Source organism: Leucopleurus acutus, assembly GCF_964270905.1.
Source record: "Leucopleurus acutus genome assembly, chromosome: 10".
Classification (NCBI taxonomy): Eukaryota; Metazoa; Chordata; class Mammalia; order Artiodactyla; family Delphinidae; genus Leucopleurus; species Leucopleurus acutus.
Genome location: NC_139153.1, coordinates 4,648,435 through 4,673,365, shown reverse-complemented (window position 1 = coordinate 4,673,365; position 24,931 = coordinate 4,648,435). Strand labels below are relative to the sequence as shown.

The following is a 24,931-nucleotide window of genomic DNA, read 5'->3' as shown; positions in this document are numbered from 1 at the left end:
ATCTTTGGGCTGAATAAGGGGGTCCTGTATGGGGATGTGGGAATGGGGAGTGGGTGGGTGGAGGGTGTGTGGAGGACCCCTCGAGTCTGGGTTCTCTTCACAAAGGAATGTGAGTGGGTTTGAGGTCAGCCAGTTACCAACCTTGCTGATTGTCATGGTTTTGGGAAGTTGGCCGTCAGGCATATAAAATGTTGCCCGGTACAGGCATTTTTTCTTCCTCAGGGTCATTGCCCTTCATGCTGTTACTCTGGAGGGATTTATGGATGGCTGCATGCTCCTCCCTGCTCAGTCTGTCTTTTCTCTTTGACTGAAGAGAAGGAAGCTCTCTGTGCCGAAAAGCAGGTAGTTCCAAAAGCTAAATGCTGGTCTCCCTCATGATTACTTTTCTAATGAGAATATATCTCTTTTAGTTAGCTGGTGGTTTCAATTAAGACTAGTTTACCAAACATACCCTTTCTCTGAAATCAATTGCAGGTGGCAATGTATAAGTAACTAAGAGCATTGAGAGCCACTAATATAAGAAACATGTTTTTAAGCTAAAAAAAAGAAATTTTTTAACTGAATATACTAAATCAAACTAAAACCCTCTGATGTGATTGAATTCTTCCACGGCTGTATGTTTCCATTTAATTCTTCCATGGCTATATTCTCCTATAATCACAGACATGACCGGAGTTAGAATTCTCTATCCCTCGGAATTCACACGGGCACAAAGTTGGATTTACAGGGATGGGTTAACGTCAGGGAAGAGATGGCCTATGAATTGCAACCACAACTTCAGGTTTTTGCCTCGTGTGAATAGTTCCCCCGTCCTGCAGTCCTTCATCGCAAACAGCTCCATCTCATCGGAAAATGGGCAAGTCCTTGATACGGCGTTGGCAGATGTCCCTAGACACAGATCATGTATGCAAGAGACTTTGGGGATTCAGGCATCAAATGAAGCTGGCTTTTCCCTGTTATGCCTTGTCTGTATTTTCCCTTGTCTAATACACTAAGGACGCTTACTCGTTATGCTTGCTGCTCAATGTGTCTCTTCTGTTCAGATACTAAAATGTACCTGAATCAATCAAGAGCCACGTGGTAGGTTGGACGTTGGCATAGGTGATGGGACTCAGGGTGAGAAGCTGGTCTCTTTACCAGGTCACAGACTGTGGTAGTAGATTATGATGGTCATCTGACAGTGACAGACAGTTTGAAGGTCATTGATTTGCATGCACTACTCTGAGGCCTTGTATTGGAACCTTTTTTAAAAAAATAAAATAACATGTTAGTGGTTGGGGGTGTGTGTGAGTATGTGCACACATGTTGCGAGTAAGAATTACCAGATAACATCTCTCCCCTCCTTTCTTAATAACTTCTGAGTATCAGAAGACAGCCCAGCTCCTGTGTTACCTGTGTGGTTAAGGCCTCCGGACAAAATCAAGGTCACTGGGCTCTTAACAGGGGTTAAGTATGGGTTCAAGTTCTGTCCTTATCTTTAGTTATTCCTGCAGTGTTGATTAAATGAACTGTCTTCGGCAGGTGTCGTGCAAAACCCTTTGAGGTGGTTAATCAGGTGTTCAGCTGACAGATGAAGAAACTGGTTGAGAGAGATGAGCCTGGCTGGGGTCAAAAAGCCAGTCAGTGGTGGAAGGAGGATTTAAAGCCCAGTCTGCCTCACTCGCCCTATGTAGCAAGGAGGGTTCCACGTGGGTCAGGTACAGTGGGAGTGCTCAAGCAAGGTTTGTGGCCCAAAGGTAGCGGAAGTGGGCGACGGGGAAAGAGATTGGAAGCTGCTGAGTGGATCTCTGATATTGCCATCACTTGGACCTTTGAGACCTCCCAGGACTAAACCAGGAGGAGGTAATATTTAGCGCTCACTCTGGGTCAGACAGAATGCCAAGTATTATGTATGCGTACCTCATTTAATCCTCTTAACAGCTCCAGTTTACAGATGAAAAAATGAGTGTGGTGAGGTTAAGCCTGCTCAGGGTTACACCGCTGGGATTCCAGCCCAGGTCTGTCTGCCTCCAAAACCCAAGCTGCCCTGGCCTGCTTCATGTATGGACACTCAGGTTTCTCACATGGGGTAGGATATTTCATCCATAGGAAGCACCTCCTCTGAACTTTAAGGTCAAAAGCTCTTCTGACTAAAACTCTTCAGTAGCCTAGCATGGTTTTAAAAAATACTTCAGAAAGGACTTCTGGCTTCAGCTCAGGCATACAAAGAGTTTGGCAGTTGTCACTCCTGTCCTTACCACAAGGAAAAGCTGGGCAAACTGAAAGTCAGTGACTCTTTGGATCCATCAGAGAACTGAGTTTGCAGGGCCTACTGCCACCTAGAAATGTGGAGAGGTGAATGCAGACTCGCAGCCAAGATCTGCTTACCTGAAGCAGAAGCCACTGGAGCCAGAGCTGCTAGGAAAACTCGCTGAATTGCTGGAGGCTGAGTGTGGACTAGCATGGGAGTAAGAAACCCCTGGGGGTCAGCCTAAGGACACCCCACACTCTCGGGTTTTACATCCTGGAACCCCACCTGGTTTTCATAGCTAATTGCTTTGGCAGGGAAAGGGGGAAGAGTTACCTTTGTAAAATAAACTCAGCATTCTCCATAACAAAGGCCTGTTGGGGGGCTGGGAGGTTTACCAGAGTCTAACCCCACGTGGGGAAGGGCATTTCACACTAGTCCCCTCTAGCCTTCCTGTCTCATCCAAGTGTGGGGAGGGTAAAATTGAAAACTCATGTTTTTCTATACATTCTACTCACACACTCTTCTGACACTAAATACGGGGTTTTTGTTTTTGTTTTTTGCGGTACGCGGGCCTCACTGCTGTGGCCTCTCCCGTTGCGGAGCACAGGCTCCGGACGTGAAGGCTCAGCAGCCATGGCTCACAGGCCCAGCCGCTCTGCGGCACATGGGATCTTCCCGGACCGGGGCACGAACCCGTGTCCCCTGCATTGGCAGGCGGACTCTCAACCACTGCGCCACCAGGGAAGCCCAATACGGGACGGGTGGGGTTTCCACAACGACCAATTCTCCAACACCAGCTGGGTGTCCAACAATTCAGTTCAATTCTGACACTGTCTACCTGGAGTTACCATCAGATCCCACACGTTAAGGGCTCAGTCCACCAAGACTGCCCCTCCACTTCAGATGCCAATCACAAGTGCGGGCCTCGGGTACTTCTGACTTTCTATGAATCAGGGGTTTCTACAACTCCTCCTTGGTTTCGATAATTTGCTATAATGGCTCACAGAACTCAGGGAAACAGTTCACTTACTAGATTATTGGTTTATTGTAAAAGAAGACAACTTAGGAACAGCCAGACGGAAGAGATGCATAGGGCAAGGTATAGGAAGGGGTGTGGAGCTCCCATGCCCCCCTCTGGGCACATCACTCTCCAGCACCATGGTGTGTTCACCAACTTGGAAGCTCTCCAACTCCCTAAATTAGGGTTTTTATAATGAAGGCTTTATTACATAGGCGTGATTGATTGAATCTTTTGGCCATTAGCGATTAACTCAACCCTTAGCCCCTTACCTTCCTGGAGGTCAGTGGTTGAAAGGGGCTTGTTATGAATAACAAAAGCCACTCCTTTCACCTTCATCTTTCCAGAGCTGTTTCAGGAACAGGGACAAAAATTAGATATGACAAAAGAAGCTCCTATCACTCTTATCATTAAGGAAATTATAAGAGTTTTAGGAGCTCTGGCCAGGAGCTGGGAACAAAGACCAAACATATTTCTTATTCTTTATCACAGAGGGGGATTCAGAGACAGGAAGGTCATAGCCCAAGGACACAGACCCACTAAAATACTGAAATTTCACCATAAAATTACAGAATGCTTCCCTGCTACCACACCTTACTACCACACCAACAGAACTCCAGTATAAGGATGCATTACAGCTACAAGAGCTACAAAACACAGACTCTAGGGAAGCCCAAAGTCAAGAGAGACAAAAACAGACACTAGAGGAATTTGAAGCCTCTGGGGCCTACAGCTACAGCAAACAAACACAGCTCTACTTCTAGCCAGAATAACATAACCCCTCATAGTAGAGGCTTATTTACCTCAGTTCCTATTACCTAATACAGCCAATAATGTCTCACTTCCAACAAAAAATTTTAAGTGTGCTAAAAAAGGTAAGGGAAAACCCCACAGTCTGATAAGACAAAGCACATATCAGAACCAGATTCAGATATTACACAGATGTTGGTGTTATCAGATAGAAAACTAAATGATTAATATGTTAAAGAGTCCAGTGGTAAAAGTAAATAATATGCAAGAACAGATGGGTAATGTCAGCAGAGATAAGGAAACTCTAAGAAAGATTGAAAGGAAATGCTAGAAATAAAAAAGACTAACAAACAATGCCTCTGATGAGCTCATCAGTTGACACAGCCAAGGAAAGAATCAGTGAGTCTGGAGATAGGTCAATAGAAACTTCCCTACTGCAAAGCAGAGGGAAAAAAGAATGAAAAAAAAAACAAAAACACCGAATAGAACATCCAAGAACTATGGGACAATTTCAGAAGAGGTAAAACATGCATAATTGGAATACCAGAAGGAGAAAAAAAACGAGAGACTAAAGAAAAATATTTAAAGTAATAATGGTCAAGAACTTTCCAAAATTAATGACAGTCACTACACCACAGGTCCAGGAAGCTCAGAGAACACCAAGCAGTATAAATACCAAAAATATACACCTAGGTATATCTTATTCAAACTCTATAAACCAAAGACAAACTTGAAAGAAACCAGAAGAAAAAACCATCTTACCTATAGTGGAAAAAAGAGAGCTGACTACTCATCAGAAACCATGCAAGAGGAGAGTGGAGTGAAATAAAGTGTTGAAAGATGCCTCCCAACCCCCAACCTAGAATTCTATATCTGGCAAAATTATCCTTCAAAAGTGAAGGAGAACGTTCTCAGATCAGTAGGAAATGCATCTCATCCACCTTTTGCTTTTCAAGAAATTGAGGTCCAGAGCTCTCAAGTGGCTAAACTAGAAAGGAGTGGATCCCAAAATCTCCTTTTTTTTTTTCCTTTTTGCAAGTCAGGTTTTTAATTTTTTTTTTTTAAGTCAGTGTTAGAACTTGCTTAGTTCTAACCCTTCACTTTAAAACTGGAGAAGTTGAGAGAGCAAAACTGACATATTTGAGGTTGAACAGAAAGTTACTAGCCGACTTGGTGTTCAAACTCAGCTCTCCTGAATTATTTCCTACTGTAAGTTTGTTGTCTGAATGATTGAGTTTGAGCCTATATAAAATATTTTCCCTTGGCGGAGGGGAGAAAGACTTGATTCACAAATCGTGAAAACCTTAACGTTCCAAAAGGAGCTTTAACGCTTAGGCGTACGTGCCGGCTCCCACCGCCCCCGCCTAAGGAAAACTCTGCCAGCCAGTACTACAAGTCCCAGGCCGCTCCGCGGCGCGCGCGCTGCCCGCCGGGAAGCGTCTCCTGTGAGTCTGCGCGGGAAGTGGAAATCGGCGCTGAGGAGAAGCGGCGAGAGGGCCGCCCGGGCGGCGTCAGCTTAGCTCGTCTCTACGCGCTGCTGGGCTCGCGGCCGGCGGTCCGGCCCCTCCGCCGCAGCCGCCATGTCCATGAAGGGCCGCTTCCCGATACTCCGCACCCTGCAGTACCTGGGCCAGGGGGACATAGTGTTCAAGGAGTCGGTGAAGGTCATGACGGTGAACTACAATACGCACGGGGAGTTGGGCGAGGGCGCCAGGTCAGTCCGAGCCGCCGGGTCCCACCAATAACTTGCGAGTCATTGAGACCTGGCGCTGCGCTGGCGCCAGGGCCCCCATTGCACGGACGGGCAGCTGTCCCGGGTTCCACAGCAGAAGAGGACCTCAGGGCCTCGTCGCGCCGGGTGGGGGCGGCGCTGACGGGGAGGCCGAAGCCTCCTCAGCCACCCGTGCCCCGCGGGCGGCGCGCGGTCCGGGTGGAGCCCAGCCCGGGGCGACCGACCTGCTGGGGTCCGGGCTCTTCCACCTACTGGCTTTGGGAGAGTTGCTTTTCCTCAGTGTTGCGACCGGGGTGATACTTATGTCTCAGGGCCGATTTGGGGGTGCAGTGGCAGGGGTAACAGCTGCTGGCAGTTATTGAGTCCTCGTACGTGCAGCGCGTTTCTGAATGCTCCTCGTGCACTAGCTCGATTGATTTCTACAGAAACCTCGCTGTTCTCTTCACTCCAGGGATGAAGGAACGCAGGAGGTTAAGGAACTGGCTTGTCCAGGGTACCATAGTCAGCTGGTGAGGGGGCGGTTCTGAAAGGGGGCTTCGTTCTCGAAGGACTCGTGACCCTTAGAGTGAAGGGACTGTGAGCTGCGCAGCGGCCCCCGCCCCAACTCCTTAATGCTTTTCAGCCCGCAGCAGAGTCGGGATTCATTGAATGGATCTTGCAAGTGAAAGGTTTGAATCGAACCTCGAGGCAGCAGCAGTGCTTTGGGCTTTTCAGGTGTTAGGCATAAATTTACTGAGTGCCTCGTGCTGTTGCTGGGAATTCAAGTCCTGTCTTACAGAAACTTTGGGATTGGGTGTGTGGGATGGATCAGAGTGAGCCTGGAGAGCAACTCCCTGTGGAGGGTGGTCCCACCATGGCGCGGCCTTCAGTGCAGGGCTGTTCAGGAGAGCCAGCAGCTACCCCCTAGCCGTTTGCTTTCCACAGGTCAACGCAAGAACTTGAACCTACTTGCGTGGGGTCAGCTGGGATGAGGGCTTCCTAGAAGACTCAGTCTTAGGGCTGAATAGGCACCCAGATACTCCTGCATAACCAACTTTGCATCCATCCATCCATCCATCCGCACCAGGAGTCACAGGGCAGAGGCCAGGCAGGTACAAACAAAGGAGAGAGACAGTCTGGATGGGCCTGCAGTAAACTGAAAACGTGCCCTGCCTCACGGGGCCATTCACTGCTTGGCTACATCTTAGCTCTTTGGGCTCCATGGAGAATTTCTGACCTGTCAAGGAGCCAGAAATTCAGATTTTTATGTAAATCTTTGGTTTTTAAATGGTCAGCCAATCAAAATAGGCCTGCACATACTCGCATGCTCAAGTATTTTCATACTCTCTGGGTAAATAGGAGCCAAACAGCCATTCTGTGTTTCACTGTTCCTAGTGATAAGGGCTTGACTGTCCCACCGGTGCCCTTCGGGTTTGAGCCTGTCAGACTTGCTCTTTGTAGCCCCACCGGCCTTTCTTTGCTTGTTCATGTGCCCTCAGCACTTCATCTGGCCCTCCATTCCAAGTGCCAGTGGCCAGTACAGCACCGGGCTAGCAAGTCTTAGGGTATTTGCTGGGTGTGTGGGGAGCTGCCTTATTCAGAGTCTGAGAGCTAAGTTCCTCCTCACCTCTGCCAGGTGTTCTTGCCCTTAAGATGCAATGGGAGAAGTAACAGCTGCTGGAATTTATTGAGTTCTGTGTCCAGCCTTGTGCCTCAGGATCCAGGTGAATTTGATAGTGATGGAGCCCAATGCTCACAGCCCTGATTGTTTGACTTACTGGTCATGTGACCCAGGGCAGTTTACTTTTCTGGCCGTTTTTTAAAAATAAATAAATTAATTAATTTTTGGCTGCGTTGGGTCTTCATTGCTGCACGCGGGCTTTCTCTAGTTGTGAAGACCTGCATATGTCTTTTTGAATTATGGTTTTCTCTTGGTATATGCCCAGTAGTGGGATTGCTGGGTCATATGGTAATTATTTTTAGTTTTTTAAGGAACCTCCATACTGTTCTCCATATTGGCTGTATCAATTTACATTCTCACCAACAGTGCAAGAGGGTTCCCTTTTCTCCACACCAGCATTTATTGTTTGTAGATTTTCTGATGATGCCCTTTCTAACCCGTGTGAGGTGATACTCATTGTAGGTGATACCTCGTTGTTTTTTTAAAATTTATTTATTTATTTATTTTTGGCTACGTTGGGTCTTTGTTGCTGTGCGTGGGCTTTCTCTAGTTCTGGGGAGTGGGGGCTACTCTTCGTTGCGGTGTGTGTGCTTCTCACTGCAGTGGCTTCTCGTTGTGGAGCACGGGCTCTAGGCGCACAGGCTTAGTAGTTGTGGTGCACGGGCTTAGTTGCTCTGCGGCATGTGGGATCTTCCCAGGCTCAAATCTGTGTCCCCTGCTTTGGCAGGCAGATTCTTAACCACTGTGCCGCCAGGGAAGCCCCCTCATTGTAGTTTTGATTTGCATTTCTTTAATAATTAGTGATGTTGAGTATCTTTTCATATGCTTCTTGACCATCTGTAGTCCATTGATTCGTTTGCAAATATTTTCTCCCATTCTGAGGGTTGTCTTTTCGTCTTGTTTATGGTTTCCGTTGCTGTGCCAAAGCTTTTAAGTTTCATTAGGTCCCATTTGTTTATTTTTGTTTTTATTTCCATTACTCTAGGAGGTGGGTCAAAAAAGATCTTGCTGTGTTTTATGTCCAAGAGTGTTCTTCCTATGTTTTCCTCTAAGAGTTTTATAGTGCCTAGTCTTACATTTAGGTCTTTAATCCATTTGGAGTTTATTTTTGTGTATGGTGTTAGGGAGTGTTCTAATTTCATTCTTCTTTTTATATATAAATTTATTTTTTTTTAATTTTTTAATTTTTGGCTGTGTTGGGTCTTCGTTGCCACATGTGGGCTTTCTCTGGTTGTGGTGAGCGGGGGCTACTCTCGGTTGCGGTGCACAGGCTTCTTGTTGCAGTGGCTTCTCTTGTTGTGGAGCACGGGCTCTAGGCACAGGGCTTCAGTAGTTGTGGCACGCGGGCTCAGTAGTTGTGGTACGTGAGCTCTAGAGCGCAGGCTCAGTAGTTGTGGTGCACGGGCTTAGTTGCTCCGTGGCATGCGGGAACCTTCCCGGGTCAGGGCTCTAACCCGTGTCCCCTGCATTGGCAGACAGATTCTTAACCACTGCACCACCTGGCAAGCCCTAATTTCATTCTTTTACATGAAGCTGTCCAGTTTTCCCAGCACCACTTATTGAAGAGGCTGTCTTTTCTCCATTGTATATCCTCCAGAGGCAACAACTTTCAACTCTAACCATTTGATTAGAGTTTTACTCCCATATAGTTAAATACCATACTTAGAGAGCTCCTTACTTTCTTAGCTTTAGGCTTTATCTGTTGACTTGTCACTGTGGAAGGCAAGGATTTAGCTCTTCAAGAAGCATTGCTGTTCCCTACCGCAGCACATGCATACTACTCGACGCCCCCCCCCATCCTCCCAATATAGTCATTTAAGAATTTTGGATAAATCAGTATTCACTGTTAAATTATTATGACTTTGTAAACACTGTACACAGTTGAGTCAAATACTTTGATTATTTTTCCTTTTTGTTTTTGCAGTTTTTTGTTTTCCCTGGAGTTATTGTCATTGCTTTTGTTTTAACTGCAGATTCTGCCCCAATTATGGACATCTCCCCAAGCAAATGTCACACAGTCAGACCTTCTGTTGATCCTATCTTTTTCTTCTTGAGACTAAACTACAAGCTGCTATCTGGACTGGTTGTCCTGCGTTGCCATCATGTTGGCATAAACACTGAGGCACACAGCAGTAACTTGCTCTGGGTTATATACAGCTGGGAAGTGGTGAAGCCAGGCAACCACGCTTCTACCCGTGTACCACTCGCACCTTTCCATCGTCTGGTATGGGGAGCAGGGTGGCAGCAGGAAGCAGAGAATGCATTTAAATTCGGGTCATTGGGGAGGCTTTAATCAAGAGACTAATTGGAAAGGTGCAGGCAGAATCTTAACCACTGTGCCACCAGGGAAATCCCTTGCAAAGGTTTTAATGTAATCAAATTTATCTGTGTTTTAAACCTTCTGAGTTTAGAGGTTTCTCCACTCCTTGATTGTAAAAGTATTCCCCATGTTTGTTTTCATGGTTTCATTTATTTTTAAATTGTGGTATACTTTACATAAAGTGCTCACCTGTAGATACACAGCTTCTCATATGAGTACACTGTGCAGCTGTCACACCAATCAAGACCGAGGACATTTCATGGTTTCATTTTTATATTTATACTTCTGTTTTGGTGAGTTTTAGGCTAATATGCAACATGAGGTAGGAATATAGATTTCTTTTCCCTAAAATGACAAACCAAGAGTCCCAACACCCACATTCAGACAACACGTTAGTGGATTCCTGAGACCTGCTTTTCCTACCTCCACCTTTTCGTGGGGGGGCAGGGTCCTCTTAGAATCTGATGAGAGTTCTGGACTTTCTCTTTAGAAGAACATACAGGTGCATACAATTTTAGGTTAAAAACTCTCATGGGTTTAATTTCTTCTGTTTTGCAGGAAATTCGTGTTTTTCAACATACCTCAGATCCAGTATAAGAACCCCTGGGTACAGATCATGATGTTTAAGAACATGACGCCAACACCCTTCCTGCGGTTCTATTTAGGTGAGCGCAGGGCCCTCTGCCATGGCCCAGGCCTGACTTGCCTCCCATGTTCCTCCTGTGTGGCAGTCAGCGGGGGCTGAGATGGGAGCACTTGTAAACCTACGTTGGTCCTGTCACCTTGGCTGTTATACCTGGCACACAGTGACTGCACAGATCTGGTCTGTCCCTCTCCAGCCGCATCTCCTGTTGCTGCCACATCTCCTACATATGCCTCATGTCATATGGGCTAGTCTTTCCAAATTCCCTTGCTGCACTGTGCTTTGTTGCCTTTGCTCATGTCGGTTCCTTTGCTGGAAATCCCCTTTCTACTTTTCTTTGCTTAATTAAAAAATAAATCCTTGGGGACTCAGCTTGGGCACCATTTCACTCAGGAAACCTTACCTACACCTTAGATTGGACTCTCCCTTCTCTCAGGGCACGTCTCTCAGTGCTGGCCACATTCTCTTGAACAGTGTATGTGTCTGCGTGTGTCCTCTATGGACCATATGCATTTACATGATGCTCTCCTGTCCCTGTGAGGAGCAAACATGAAGATGTATTCAGTTAAATTGGGCTCAGTGCCTGGAAGTCAGAAGACCATATATTCTAGCCCAACTCTCTTCTCAGTCATTCTGATCCTGAGCGAGTAATGTTCCCACTTACATATTTCTAGGGGAAGGCAAAACATCTTCCTTACACGGTTACGAGAATCAAATGAAGTATAGACTGGGAAATTCGTCAGGAAAGAAAATGATGATGTTCTTTCATTCGTTCAGCAAATATGTATCAAGTTCCTGTTAGGACCCAGGCACTGTTCTAGGTGCTTGGGGTGTCAGGGGGCCATACAAACAAAGATCTCTAGCCTTGTAGAGATGATATTCCAGCAGGAGGAGACAGAATGAACAAGAAACTCAATAACATGGTTTGTTAGAAGATGAGTGCTATGGAGAAAAGAAAAATAGAGCAAGGTGGAGGCGAGGAGAATGGTGGTCATTGGCAATTTCGTGTATATATTTCGTGTTGGCGTTTTAAAAAATTAACTTTATTGAGGTATAATTTACCCATAATAAAATGGACAGGTCTCACGTGCATGGAGTGATGAGTTCTGATAGATGTGACGGGCCTGTGTCACTGTTTCCCAGTGAAGACCCAAAAAGTCTCCCAGTACTGCTTTCCAGTTCCCAGTCCCAAGAGGGGCAACCACTGTTAGCAGTTCTTTTTTTTTTTTTTGGCCGCACTGTACAGCTTGTGGAATCTTAGTTCCCCGACCAGGGATTGAACCCAGGCCCTCAGCAGTGAGCACAGTCCTAACCACTGGGGCCGCCAGGGAATTCCCTCTGTTAGCAGTTCTTTCACCATAGACTAGTTAGTTTTGTTTCAGAACCTAATATAGAATCTCACAGTATACGTTCTTTTGTGTCTGGTTTTCACTTGTCTTTTTGAGATTCATCCACGTTATGTGTATCAGTAGCTTACTCATTTTTATTGCTGCATAGTGCTCCATTATCAGACCATACCACAGTTTATCCATTTATTTGTTGATGAACACTTGGGTTTTCTATAGATGCCAAGACAGAGCTACAATATGAGGTTTATTGGAGATGGGGGGCAGGCAGGGAGTCTTCAGATGGCAAAGCACGTCTGACATCTCTGGAAGGAGGTCTGGCCAGGAGACGCCTCAGATGAGAAAGTCGGGGCTGGTCGGTAGGAAGCTCTGGCTGCGTGTTGGGCAGAAGCGGCAGGTCCTGGACGTGGACCTGGGAGAGCCGGGTGGGCTTGGCTCTGCTGCTGCTGCAGCGGGTCTCAGAGACTCCTGCAAGGAGGGTCTTGCTCGAGGTGGGTGTTAGCGGCTGCCTGCCGAGGGTGGTTTTGGGAAGGTGCATGTCGCTGTGGACCTAGGTGTTCAGTTCTCCTGGGCACAGGCTCAGGATGGGCTTGCTGGGCCACAGAATAGGCACGTGACCTTAGAAACCACCCAGACAGGCCTCCAAAATGGTTATGCCATTTGTCTCTGCAGTCCACAGGGTGAGGGGTCCTGCTGGCCCCCCATCCTCACCCAAACTGGTCCTATTGCTCATCTGCATTTCCTGTGGCTGCTGTAAGATCACCACGAGGTTGGTGGCTTAAAGCAATACAGATTTCTCATCTTAGTTTTGTAGGTTTGAAGTCCAACATGGGCTAAAATCAAGGTGTTCGCAGAGCCTTCCTTCCTGGAGGCGCTAGGGATGAATCCATTTCCATGCCTTTTCCAGCTTCTAGAGGCCCCCACATTCTTAATTTATTTATTTTTAAATTCTTTCTTTCTGTCTTATTTTTGGCTGTGTTGGGTCTAAGTTGCTGCACGTGGGCTTTCTCTAGTTTCGGCGAGTGGGGGCTGCTTTTCTTTGTGGTGCGTGGGCCTCTCACTGCGGTGGCTTTTCTTGTTACGGAGCATGGGCTCTAGGCATGCGGGCTTCAGTAGTTGTGGCTCGTGGGCTGTAGAGCACAGGCTCAGTAGTTGTGGTGCATGGGCTTAGTTGCTCTGCGGCATGTGGGATCTTCCCAGACCAGGGCTTGAACTCGTGTCCCCTGCACGGGCAGGCGGATCCTTAACCACTGCGCCACGAGGGAAGCCCGAGACCCCTACATGCTTTGGCTCGTGGTCCCTTCCTCCATCCTCGAAGCCAGCTGTGTTCGTGTCTGGCCCTCTCCAACAGTCACACGTCCCTCTGACCACAGCCCAGGAGGGTCTCCAACTTTAAGGACCTTGTGATTAATGGGACTGTAAGATTATCCGGGAGAATCTCCCCATTTCTGGGTCCTTAGGTTTAATTTCTTCTGCAGAGGCCCCTTGGCCACGTCAGGTGTCATATTCACAAGTTCTGGGGGACTAGGTGGGGGTATCTTTGGGGGCCATTCTTGTCATCACATAAGTCTTTTCAGCCATTCCAGTGCCTGTATATCTCCTTGACATTTTAATTTGCATTTCCCTGTATCTTTCCATGTGCTTATTGGCCATTCATTTATTTCTTTTGTAAAGAGTCTGTTTGGATCTTTCGTCCATTAAAAAAAAAAAGTGGGGGGCTTCCCTGGTGGCGCAGTGGTTGAGAGTTCACCTGCCAATGCAGGGGACATGGGTTCGTGCCCCGGTCTGGGAAGATCCCACATGCCGCGGAGCGGCTGGGCCCGTGAGCCATGGCCACTGAGCCTACGCGTCCGGAGCCTGTGCTCCGCAACGGGAGAGGCCACAACAGTGAGAGGCCTGCGTACCGCAAAAAAAAAAAAAAAAAAAAAGTGGGGGCTCTTTTCTTGTTGAGTTGTTCATATATTCTGTATTCGGTTCCTTTGTGAGATGTATTGTGAATATTTTCTGTCTGTGGCTGCCTTTTCATTTTCTTAATGGTGTCTTTTGAAGAGCAGAAATTTTAATTTTGATGAATTCCATCTTATCAGTTGTTTTCTTTTATGTTTAGTACTTTTTATGTCCTGTCCAAGAAATCTCTGCCTACCCCAAAGTCACAAAGATTTTTCTCCTGTGTTTCAAAACTGGGAGAGTCCTAGATTTACATTTAGGTCTATGATCTCGTTATTTGTCTATTAAGTGAGATAAGGATTGAGGTTCATTTTAGGTGTTTTAGATTTGGGATATTCAGCTGTTATAGCACCATTTGTTGAAAAACAGTGCTTCCCCTTATTTAATTTCCTTGGCACCTTTGTCAGAAAAATTGACCATGAATGGATAAACAAAATCCGTATATTCACTCAGTGGAATATTATTCAGCCATGAAAAGAAATGAAGTACTGGCACATGCTACAACACGAATGAACCTTGAAAACATGCCAACGGAAAGAAGGCAGATGCAAAAGGCCATATAGTGTATGATTCCATTTGTGTGAGGTGTCCAGAACAGACAAAGCCATAGGGATAGGAAGTGGTTGTCAGGGGCTGGGGCTGGGATGGTGTGGGGAATAGGAAGTGACTGCTTAATGGGTACAGGGTTTCTGTTTGGAGTCATGAGAAAGTGCTGGAACCTAGATAGTGGTGATGGATGCACAACATTGTGAAGGCATTAAAAACCACCAAATTTTACACTTTAAGCTGGTTAAAATGGGAGAATTCCCTAGAGGTCCAGTGGTTAGGACTCCGTGCTTTCACTGCCAAGGGAGCGGGTTTAATCACTGGTCAGGGAACTGAGATCCTGCAAGCTGCATGGCACAGCAAAAAAAAAAGAAGTATAATTGATGTACAGTAATATTATGTAAGTTACAGGTGTACAATATAGTGATTCACAATTTTTAAAGGTTATACTCCATTTATAGTTGTTATAAAATATTGGCTATATTCCCCATATTGTACAGTATATCTTTGTAGCTTATTTTATATATAATAAATATATATATAATAGTTTGTACCTCTTAACTCCCCTACCCCTATGTTTCCCCTCCCTCCTTCCCTCTCCCCACTGGTAACCACTAGTTTGTTCTATCTGTGAGTCTGCTTCTTTTTTGTTATATTCACAAGTCTGTTGTATTTTTTAGATTCCAAAAATAAGTGCTATCATACAGTATTTGTCTTTCTCTGTCTGACTTAATTTCACTTAGCATAATGCCCTCCAAGTCCATCTATGTTGCTGCAGATGGAAAATTTCATTCTTTTTTATCGCTAAGTAATATCCCATTGTGTGTGTGTGTATAGTACATCTTTATGCATTCATCTGTTGATGGGCATTTAGGATGCTTCCATAGCTTGGCAGTTATAAATAATGCTGCTTTAAATATTGGGGTGCATGTATCTTTTTGAATTAGTGTGGTTTTTTTCGGGTATATACTCAGGAGTGGAATTGCTGGGTCATGTGGTGGTTCTATTTTTAGTTTTTTGAGAAACCTCCATACTGCACCGGTATACATTCCCACCAACTGTGTACAAGGGTCCCCTTTTCTCCACATCCTCACCAACCTTTGTTATTTGTGGTCTTTTTGATGAATGCCATTCTGACAGGTGTGAGGTGATATATGTCATTGTGGTTTTTTGAGTTGCATTTCCCTGATGATTAGGTATCTTGAGCATCTTTTAATGTGCTTGTTGGCCATCTGCATTTCCTTTTGGAAAAATGTCTATGCAGTTCTCCTGCCCATCTTTTAATCAGGTGAAGTATTTATTTATTTACTTGGCTGTGCCAGGTGTTTGTTGCCACAAACTTTTAGTTGCAGCATGCGAACTCTTAGTTGCAGCATGTGGGCTCTAGTTCCCTGACTAGGGATCGAACCTGGGCCCCTTGCATTGGGAGCACAGAGTCTTAATCACTGGACCACCAGGGAAGTCCCTCATTTTGTTTTATGTTTTCCTTTGCTGTACAGAAGCTTTTTTTTTTTTTTTTTTGGCGGTACGCAGGCCTCTCACTGTTGTGGCCTCTCCCATTGCGGAGCACAGGCTCCAGACGCGTAGGCCCAGCGGCCATGGCTCACGGGCCCAGCTGCTCCGTGGCATGTGGGATCTTCCCGGACCGGGGCATGAACCTATGTCCCCTGCATCGGCAGGCGGACTCGCAACCACTGCGCCACCAGGGAAGCCCCTGTACAGAAGCTTTTAAATTTAATTAGGTCCCATTTGTTTATTTTTGCTTTTATTTCCTTTGTTTTCGGAGACAGGTCCCCCCAAAATATTGCTGCGATTTATTTCAAAGAGTGTTCTATGTTTTTTCTAGGAATTTTATGGTAGCTAGTGTTTATATTTAGGTCTTTAATCCATATTATTTTTGTAGATGGTGTTAGAAAATGTTTTAATTTCATTCTTTTACATGTAGGTGTCCAGTTTTCTCAGCACCACTTATTGAAGAGAGTGTCTTTTCTCTATTGTATGTTCTTGCCTTCTTTCTGGTAGATTAATTGACCATAAATGCGTGGGTTTATTTCTAGGCTCCCTGTTCTGTTCCACTGGTCTATGTGTCTGGTTTTTTTTGTGCCAGTACCTTGCAGTTTTGAATACTGTAGCTTTCTGGTGTAGTCTGAAGTCAGAGAGCATGATTCCTCCAGCTCTGTTCTTTCTTAAGATTGTTTTGGCTATTCGAGTTTATTTCTGAACTCTTCATCCTCTTTAACTGAGCTGTATGTCTGTCCTTATGCTAATAGCACACTGTCTTGGTTTTTGTATTTCATAATATGTCTTAAGATCAGGAAGTGTAAATCCAACTTTGTTCACCACCCCCCCTTTTTTTTCCAAGATTAATTTGGCCCTTGTAGGTTCTTTGCATTTCCATTCTGACTTTAAATCTGCTTGCCAGTTTCTAGAAAAAAAGCTTGCTGGGATTTTGTTCGGAATTATAGATCACTGAGGATAATGGACATTTAAAAAAAATAAATTTATTTTTGGCTGCACTGGGTCTTCGTTGCTATGCACTGGCTTTCTCTAGTTGCGGCGAGCGGGGGCTACTCTTTGTTGTGGTGCGTGGGCTTCTCATTGCAGTGGCTTCTCTTGTTGCGGAGCATGGGATCTAGGCACACGGGCTCAGTAGTTGTGGTGCACAGGCTTAGTTGCTCCGTGGCATTTGGCATCTTCCTGGACCAGGGCTCGAACCCTTGTCCCCTGCATTGGCAGGTGGATTCTTAATCACTGCGCTGCCAGGGAAGTCCCTGGACATTTTAATAATATTGAGTATGTTTTGTGACTACTGTAAATGGTATTTTTAAAATTTTCATTTTTCAGTTCTTTGGTTAGCACCAAACAACTTTGTAGAAGTAACGCTGATTTTGTACATGGGCCTTGTGTCTTGCAATCTTGGTAATTCATATTTCTAGAAGTTTTTATTTTCTAAATTCCTTAGGATTTTCTACATACACAGTCATTACATCTGCAAATAAAATTCTTCCTTTCCAATCATTTATTTTTGTGTGTGTCTTAATTCACTAGCTGATGTGGCTGTAAAATTTTGCATTTTTACTAGTAATTTAGGAAAGTTCCAGCTACTCTGAATCCTCACTAGCACTTGGTATTGTGTTTAAAAAAATTTTAGCCACCTTAATATCTCACTGTAGTTTTATTTTGTATTTTCCTAATGACTGATGATATTGAGTATCTTTTCATGTGCTTATTATTATCCATTTTTGTTGTTGTTAAATGTTTATTCAGATATTTTGCCCATTTTTTCTTTGGATTGTCTTTTTGACATTGAATTGTGAGAGTTCTTTAGTCAGGCTACAGGTCCTTTATCAGATATATGCTCTTCTTCCTCACTGAGTTGTCTTGTCATCTTTGCTGAAAATAAGTTGACCATAAATTTAGTAAGAGTTTATTTCTAGACTCAGTTCAGTTCCATTGCTCTAGGCTGTTCTTTTGCTCAGTACCACACAGACTTGATTACTGTAGCCTGTGGTAAAATTGAAATTGGGAAGTGAATGTTCGCCCATTTTCTTGTTTGTCAAGGTTGTTTTGGCTGTTTTGGGTCCTCTGCATTAATTTTAGGCTCAATTTTTCAGTTTTCTACAAAAACACCTGCTAGGATTTTTGATAGGGATTGACTGAATCCATAGACTGATTTGGGGAGGATTGCCATCTTAACAATATTAAATCTTTCTATCCATGAACATGGAGTTTCTATTTAAAATAGTATGCATGCTTTTGTACATACCTAAAGTTTATGTGTGCTCACATCTAAAGAAATACGGAAAAAGGGCAGCATAATTGGTTACATAAACACTTGTTTGACCATTAAAATGTTTCTCCTCTAAAAGCAAATCCCAAATCACCACCATTTGAGGCCAGGGAGTGCCTTGCTGTGTTCTCAGCTTTCTTTCCCTCTTCCTCCTGTTTCCAGATTCCGGGGAGCAAGTCCTTGTGGACGTGGAGACCAAGAGCAATAAGGAGATCATGGAGCACATCAAAAAGATTCTGGGGAAGAATGAGTGAGTTGTTGGGCTTGACCTGGAGAGGTGCAAACGTCTTGGCCCAGAGATTTGAGAGGGAGGAGATGGGCGTGCTGGGAGGGGTGTTGAGAGGGCGGACTCTGGCAGGAGCCTCGGATGCTGACCAGAGAGTGGGCCGGAGTCTGTGCGCCTGAACCTCTGAGCTGCAGCTCCCTGCACCGTGAAGACAAAGATGGTCCTTTCCTCCTGGGTCCGCGGGAAGCTGAGAGGCATCTGAAATGTGCGCCCTTGTGGCTGTGACCATGTCCCTCTTGGGGAATCTCAGCTTGGAGCTAGTGGGTGACCAACCCCAGGGCCTGCTGTGACACATTCCTTTTCTTCCCATGAATGGAGGGAGGGAAGATGGGAAAGTCTGTCTTGAGAAAGCGCACGAAGGCACTTCAGGCCCCTTGGTCCTGATTGCCTGTCCTCAGAGCTGGGGTCACCCCTTGCTACCCTTCACCAGGGTGCAGGCCTTCCTGCGCACTCCCAAGCCCCGGAGGCCCGGGGGGAGTAGGGAGCAGCGTAGGAGGTCTCCCTGGCAGATGCTGGGGCTCACGGCTGAGAAGTCCCCCACTTCCCAGCAGCTTGGAGCTGTGTCACCCACGCCTTGTTGCTGTCTGTGTTCTTTGGCAGGGAAACCCTCGAGAGAGAGGAGCAGGAGAAAAAACAGCTTTCTCACCCAGCCCACTTTGGCCCCCGAAAGTATTGCCTGCGGGAGTGCATCTGTGAGGTGGAAGGGCAGGTGGCCTGCCCGGGCCTGGTGCCATTGCCCAGGGAAATGACAGGGAAGTACAAAGCAGCTCTGAAAGCCAGTGCCCAAGACTGAGGCCCCAGAAAAGCCCCTGGTCCTATTCCCCGAAAGACTGAAAATCTCTTTGCAATAAAAGGGTCTCCTTTACACACTTGTGTAAAAGTGTATGGCGGGGAGGGGAGGAGTTGGGCTGTAGCCAAGCTGCCCAGTGAACACCCTGCGCCATCAGGGCAATAAATGCTTCAGGATCACTGAGCAGTGTGGCATGAATCCGGTCTGATAGGCCTTTGTAGGGAGGGAAGGTGTAAGGCCGCAGCCTGGTGACATCTCGTCTCAGTCCTGCAGCCCTTTCCTGGTCTCTACTGGCTTCGACTCTTCTTCCAGGCCTTGCTCTGGAGAATAATGAAGAACTGCCGCGTCGCGGTCTGGCCGGAGCTGTCTGGCTGGTGGTATAGACGTCCTCTCCAGTCAGGCTCTTTGGGATTTTTCAGAAATCCCAGGGCAAGCCTGTGTGCAGCGCTCGCTTTTTAAACTAAAGCCAACTGACCACTGGGGCGAGGCTGTGCCAGAGGCCAAGAGGTCCCAGTGGAGGCTCAGACCTGCCTCCCTGGCAAGGAGAGGGCGCCCCCTGGTGGAGGGCGCTACCCTCTGGCTTGGTCAGCCTTCATTTACTGAGGTTTGGAAGAGGGTGTGAGGTGTCACTGGGGGTCTGCCTGGGAGTTCTTTCCTCACAGGACACTGATGTTGCTGTCACTTCAGTTGTATTGGTTTCATTCCTCAGGAGACACCAGGGCCCTCTAGGGTCACCTTAAGATTAGGTTTACTTGGTCAGGAGTGAAGGACTTGGGCTGAAGCCAAAAGCTCCCTGTGAGATGGGAAGAAAGGTAGTCCTTGTCCCAGTGTGCGACTGGGATGTTTTATATAAGTGTTGCAGACTACCTCATTAAATTGGGGGAAGTTTGGCTCCTTTCACATATGGTGCTCAGGTTATGTGATTTTGTACCAGACCTGTGTTCGGGGTGATGGTGTAAACGTCGGGGTTGGGGGGAGGTGGGCATGTGGGTCTGATGTATAATGGGTAGCTGTCCTGAATGACCACAGGCTTATGAGGGTTGTTTAACTGAAATTCAACACTTTGGTGCTCTCTCCCCCGTCACCATTTCCGAGGGCGGCTAGAAAAACCTGTCCCCCATCCTAATCCCTCCCTGGGTGCTGGTCTCAGTTCCTGCCATGTTTCTGATACTGCTCCCAGCTGGTGGCAGCCATGGCCTTCACAGTGGCTGACTGGGCTTTTCAGAAAGAGTTGGTTCCTCTTGGCCTTGTCTCCAGAGCTAGTGAGACAGAAGGACTTACAGAAATGGCCCTTCCCTCCATGGTCCACAGGGTGCCCCCAGGGTTGCTAAATAGGAGGATCGCCCTGAACTAAGCTAGTTTTTGACCCCTCTTTAGAGAGAGAATAAATGTCCAGTGCCTGACACGATGGTGCTGCTGTTACTGTTTGCGTGGACTATTTTATAGGTAGCAGGTAACATGCATGGAGATAAACACCGCTGGGGGGCATTATTCCTTTGTCATCTATTTCCTACTTTATTAGTGGTAAAAAGATGGGTTTAAATTTACAAAAATGGGAAGAAATTAGTAGAGAAGATTGCTATGAGGATCTTTTTTTAATTTTATTTTTTTATACAGCAGGTTCTTATTAGTTACCATTTTATATAAGTGTATATGTCAATCCCAGTCCTCTCATATGCGGATCTTGTAATTGACACATTTTCTTAATTCTGTCTGCATAAGCAGTGTTCACCAGATGGTTTTTGGCCTTGTTCTACTGAAGTGACCAGTTTTCTTCTCATCTTGAGTTCTGCCTGGCAAAGCCACTTAAAGCTATTTGGCTGCCTGTGGGTTCTGCCATGAATCTGACTTTGGACCTTAGAATCCTCATCTGTAAAATGAGAGGTCAGATGACATAATGAGCAAGTTCTAAACTTCTGAAACTTTAAGAAGACGTTTTTACCCTGGATAGCAAATATCCTTACAGGAAGCGTCTGCCGGTTTGAGGCCTGGCTCTGTGCACATTTGTCTGTGCCAGCGATCTGTGCGTCCGGAGGCCCAAGCTGTGCTCTGCTCTGCTCCAGGAAAGTCTGCGTGGCTTCTGGACACCATACCAAGGAGTGGCTCCACTGGGAGGACGCAGAGGGGATGGTCCCGCCAGCATTTTCGTTAAAGGTATTTACAATCCAGTGGACCAATCAAATGGACCATCAAGGGCTAAGTCACTTTTGGGCAAGGCTAAGGTGGGGTGCAAGCTGTAGGGGTCTGACGACCAGGGTGCCTCCTTGCCACCTACGTGGGGTTCAGGCAGAGCATTCTGGGTGCCTCTGGGGGTCAGGCGTTACCGATGTTACTATTACGAGGAGAAATGAGAAGCAGGGTGCACATTAGTTTTTAATTCACTTTAATAGTATAAACCTCTTTTAGGTAGTAGTATTAAGCCACAACAATAATGCCACATTGAAACAGCATTTAATAAAATGCATAAAGCTAACTCATGCACTGCAATACTCTATATACAAACACAACAATGCAAATTCTTCGAGACTGAAGACATTGATTAGATATAAAATTCAGTTTAAAAAGAACATGCTGTTTTTTAAATGCCATCGCATAAACAAAGCTGATTTCAAGCTATACAGCTTTCGACAGATTTTAAACCTGGAATTAAAATGTGATGGCATAAACAATATTTTCTATATTGTGAAGGGCAGAGGTTACAGAAACGGTCCCAAAAATCTAACACCCAAATTTTCCTTTAACACACTTCTTTTGAAAGGGCTGGTAGTGCAGCTACATTTTAACAGACAGCTCCAAACTACAGGTAAAAACTATGGTTTGTACTATGAAAATGTGCAGTTTTCAGTTATAAAACTAGTTGAACACTGGTTTACAAGATAATTGGGAGAACGGAGAGAGTGTAGAAAAATACTCCAGCACTTGAGTTGTGTGTGGCAGCAGCATTTAGAATCCATGAGTGCTCTGGTTGTTAAAATAATTGACTACACTTTCCTAAAGAAAAGCCATTTTTAATGTAAAGACTACCATTTCTAATTGTTATCCAAGTGTTAAGCTTTATCACAGTCTGTCAATCGATAAATATTGCTGAGCCTTTTTTCCCAGCATTTCAGAATTATTATTGGCTTCTTAACTGAAAGTATAGCTGGGCATTAAAAATATCTCAGACATTCCTCACCCCCAAGATACTTTTTTTAAACTCACAGTTTAATTATTCTTAGATTAAAGTTAAGGTAAATAGCCCCAAAGGAACACTTTTAAAGATTCATTTAGAGACTGTCAGGCTTCCACTTGTTTTAACTGGAAAGCCACGTTCAAATAGTGCGATTGTCACGACAGGCAAGGACACGGGAAAGGTCGAACAATCACTGTGGGATGAGGCCAGTGAAGTAGCAGGAGCTTTTGTCACATCAAAGCTATGGGAAGCTGAAGGCTAAACGACCCACCATCTCACAAAAGGCACCGAGTACTGTGGTCTCAATGAAGTATTTTCAAACATTTCAGTAAGCTTATTTTTTTTAAAAAGTAACCTGTGGATTACGTGAGTTTTTGCAGTTATCCAGTGATTTCTTTCAGCAGGCCAGCTTTCAACCTTCCCACCATTCAGGTCTCTGCTTACCAGGTGCATGAGCAACTATTGCTGGGCTGGGCCCTGGCTCCTGAGTGCTGTATCTCAGTTAAAGCCCGATTAATGGGAAAATTCCTCAGAATAGACCTGGACAAGGAAAATTTGGCATTTGTAGCTTTAAGGGTATACATCTGTATAAAAATGCAATTTTTATCTGAAATTTAAAAATTTTAGAATCATAATTCATAGAAAGGAATAAGGTCAGTGGATTTCGTTCACATGCTATATATACAGTTAGATAATTTAAGATTTGTAATTTGTATACCATAGAAATCAGCCATCAACATTCATGCTTCCTAGAGAATAGAAAGCAATGTTATCCTGCCAGGGCCTTTCTGTCTGGAACTTGCCCTGGTGCAGCGTGGACACTGACCTCAGGGCCTTTCCCAGCCAGGCTCACCCAAAGGAAAATGGAGTTAAAGTCTCAGCAAATCCATCCTGCTGAGGGGACCATGGAACACCCACATCAATTTACTGTAGAAACTCTATCATAGATTCTCTGTAAAACAAAAGGAAAGTCTGGATACGTGGCTACATGTCTGTATACATAATATATACATCTATGTACACATACGCTATATACACTGTACATATAGAGAAGGTATAAACACATGTACATTCAGTCAGTCACACAAGCCTATAAATCTGTACACACACAATGCCGCCGAAGGGACCCCAGGGCTGAACACACAGAAGTGCCTGCTGGTGGGAGGCACAGGTGAGGAGGCCCAGGACTCTGTGTACAAAAGACTCATCCCACTCGGTCATGATGCGGAGCTAGCTTTGCAAATTTACATCAAAGTTAAGACATTTTCCAAGAGCCGCACAACCTATGGAGAATGGAAGTGGGACAGTGAAGGATGTGTGTGTGTGCCCTGCTTTCTCCGGCCTTTCCAGGCTTTGAAGGGCACCATCCTCCAAAATAAAGGTGAGCATCAGAAGATGCCGCCTTTCATGACCTGGACTTGGAAGAGTTGTAATGTCACCTTCAGCCCCATTGCACATAAGGCCACTTCCACTGGAAAGTGGGCAATGCGTTTCCAGGCTCTAATCTGATCAGGCCCTGGAACTTGGATCCCCATCCAAAGGCTGCTTGTCAGGCAGAGGGCAGGGCTGGGAGCAAGACTGCTCTGCTTGGTGTTCCCTCAAAGGATCAGGATAAAGAGCACTAGGTACAACGAGAGCCCTTCTAGTTCTTGGCTCCCTGCCGTGGCTACCCCCAAACAAGCTAGAAAGCCAGTATGCAGTGTGGCTACAGCCCTGTGCCCCAGCGAGGGTGCTGCCGCCACATCGATCAGGGAGCCATTGGTAGCCGTGTCCATTGCCACCACCTTGGGAGAGAGTCTGCATTTAATACTGACGCTGACAGGCTAGAAAACGATCCCTCTTGAGGGCGATTACATAACATCTTACAAGTGACTACACCTGAAATTAAATATAAAAACTCAAACAACAAAAGAACCCTGACCACAGCCTCAAGGCAGAGGTTAGACAATAAATAAGGTAGCCTCCCCGCCCCACCCCAAACACACACACACACACACACAAATCAGAAGGGTGGTAACATACTTCCTTAAAAATACTTTCAAGGAATAACATGGAAAATATTTGCTTGAGTAATTTGGTCTTTTTCTACATCTCTTCCGGTCCTGTTTTATGATTATATGTAATGAACTCCACAAATTTCAATAGATAACTGTCCAACATTATCTGAAATACCGATGGAAAAGAGCCCACTTCGTCAAGAAGCAGTGGTGTACGTCTGTCCCCACCTTCCTTAGGTACTTTCCTCATGGAGGGAGGGGTGGCTGGGCCAGGATTTTCGTGGCAAAGAATCCTGATCCTGGCTTATTTCACTCAGATGCAGACTACTCAGGGCTGGTCTCACTGTACTAAATCAGAGTTTCAAAAACTACTAACAAGGGTTAAAAGCCTGGTCAAAGTTGAGCCCAAATATTTACTTGCAATCTCTTTAAATAATTCTTGACTCTGGGTTTCTTTTAACCAGTTTGACAAGAGAGAATGGACCTGCTGTCAAAGGCTTGAGATGATCTGGAGTGGCGAGAATTCAGGTAGTGTGGAGCTGATTTTTACGGAAAAGTCCACTTCAAAGTAAGGCCAAGGGGATCTAGGAAACTAATGAGGAGTGTTCAAAGCCCAAAATGGTCCACTAGAATCAGCCATCAGCAGTGAAGGGACTCAGGGAGCAGGACCAGCTTAGAATCAGCTTTTCTCCCGAGCTGTCCTG

General features: G+C 45.6%; 1 protein-coding gene across 1 annotated transcript; it reads left to right on the top strand.

Annotated features, from left to right (window-relative positions):
- Window positions 1–5,459: 5,459 nt before the first annotated feature.
- MRPS25 (mitochondrial ribosomal protein S25) lies at window positions 5,460–24,766 on the top strand. The gene is made up of 5 exons (XM_082847196.1): window positions 5,460–5,712; window positions 10,269–10,375; window positions 18,145–18,232; window positions 18,869–21,212; window positions 24,692–24,766. The coding sequence occupies exons 1-4, from the start codon at window positions 5,579–5,581 to the stop codon at window positions 19,059–19,061; spliced, it is 522 nt and encodes a 173-aa protein (XP_082703322.1). The 5' UTR covers window positions 5,460–5,578; the 3' UTR covers window positions 19,062–21,212; window positions 24,692–24,766.
- The last annotated feature ends 165 nt before the right edge of the window (window positions 24,767–24,931 follow it).

Excerpts from the sequence above, each read along its gene's own strand:
- MRPS25 (XM_082847196.1), top strand. The coding sequence starts at position 5,579 with ATGTCCATGAAGGGCCGCTTCCCGATACTCCGCACCCTGCAGTACCTG. Across the intron at positions 10,376-18,144 it reads CTTCCTGCGGTTCTATTTAG|ATTCCGGGGAGCAAGTCCTT; the intron begins GTGAGCGCAGGG and ends TCCTGTTTCCAG. Across the intron at positions 18,233-18,868 it reads AAGATTCTGGGGAAGAATGA|GGAAACCCTCGAGAGAGAGG; the intron begins GTGAGTTGTTGG and ends GTTCTTTGGCAG.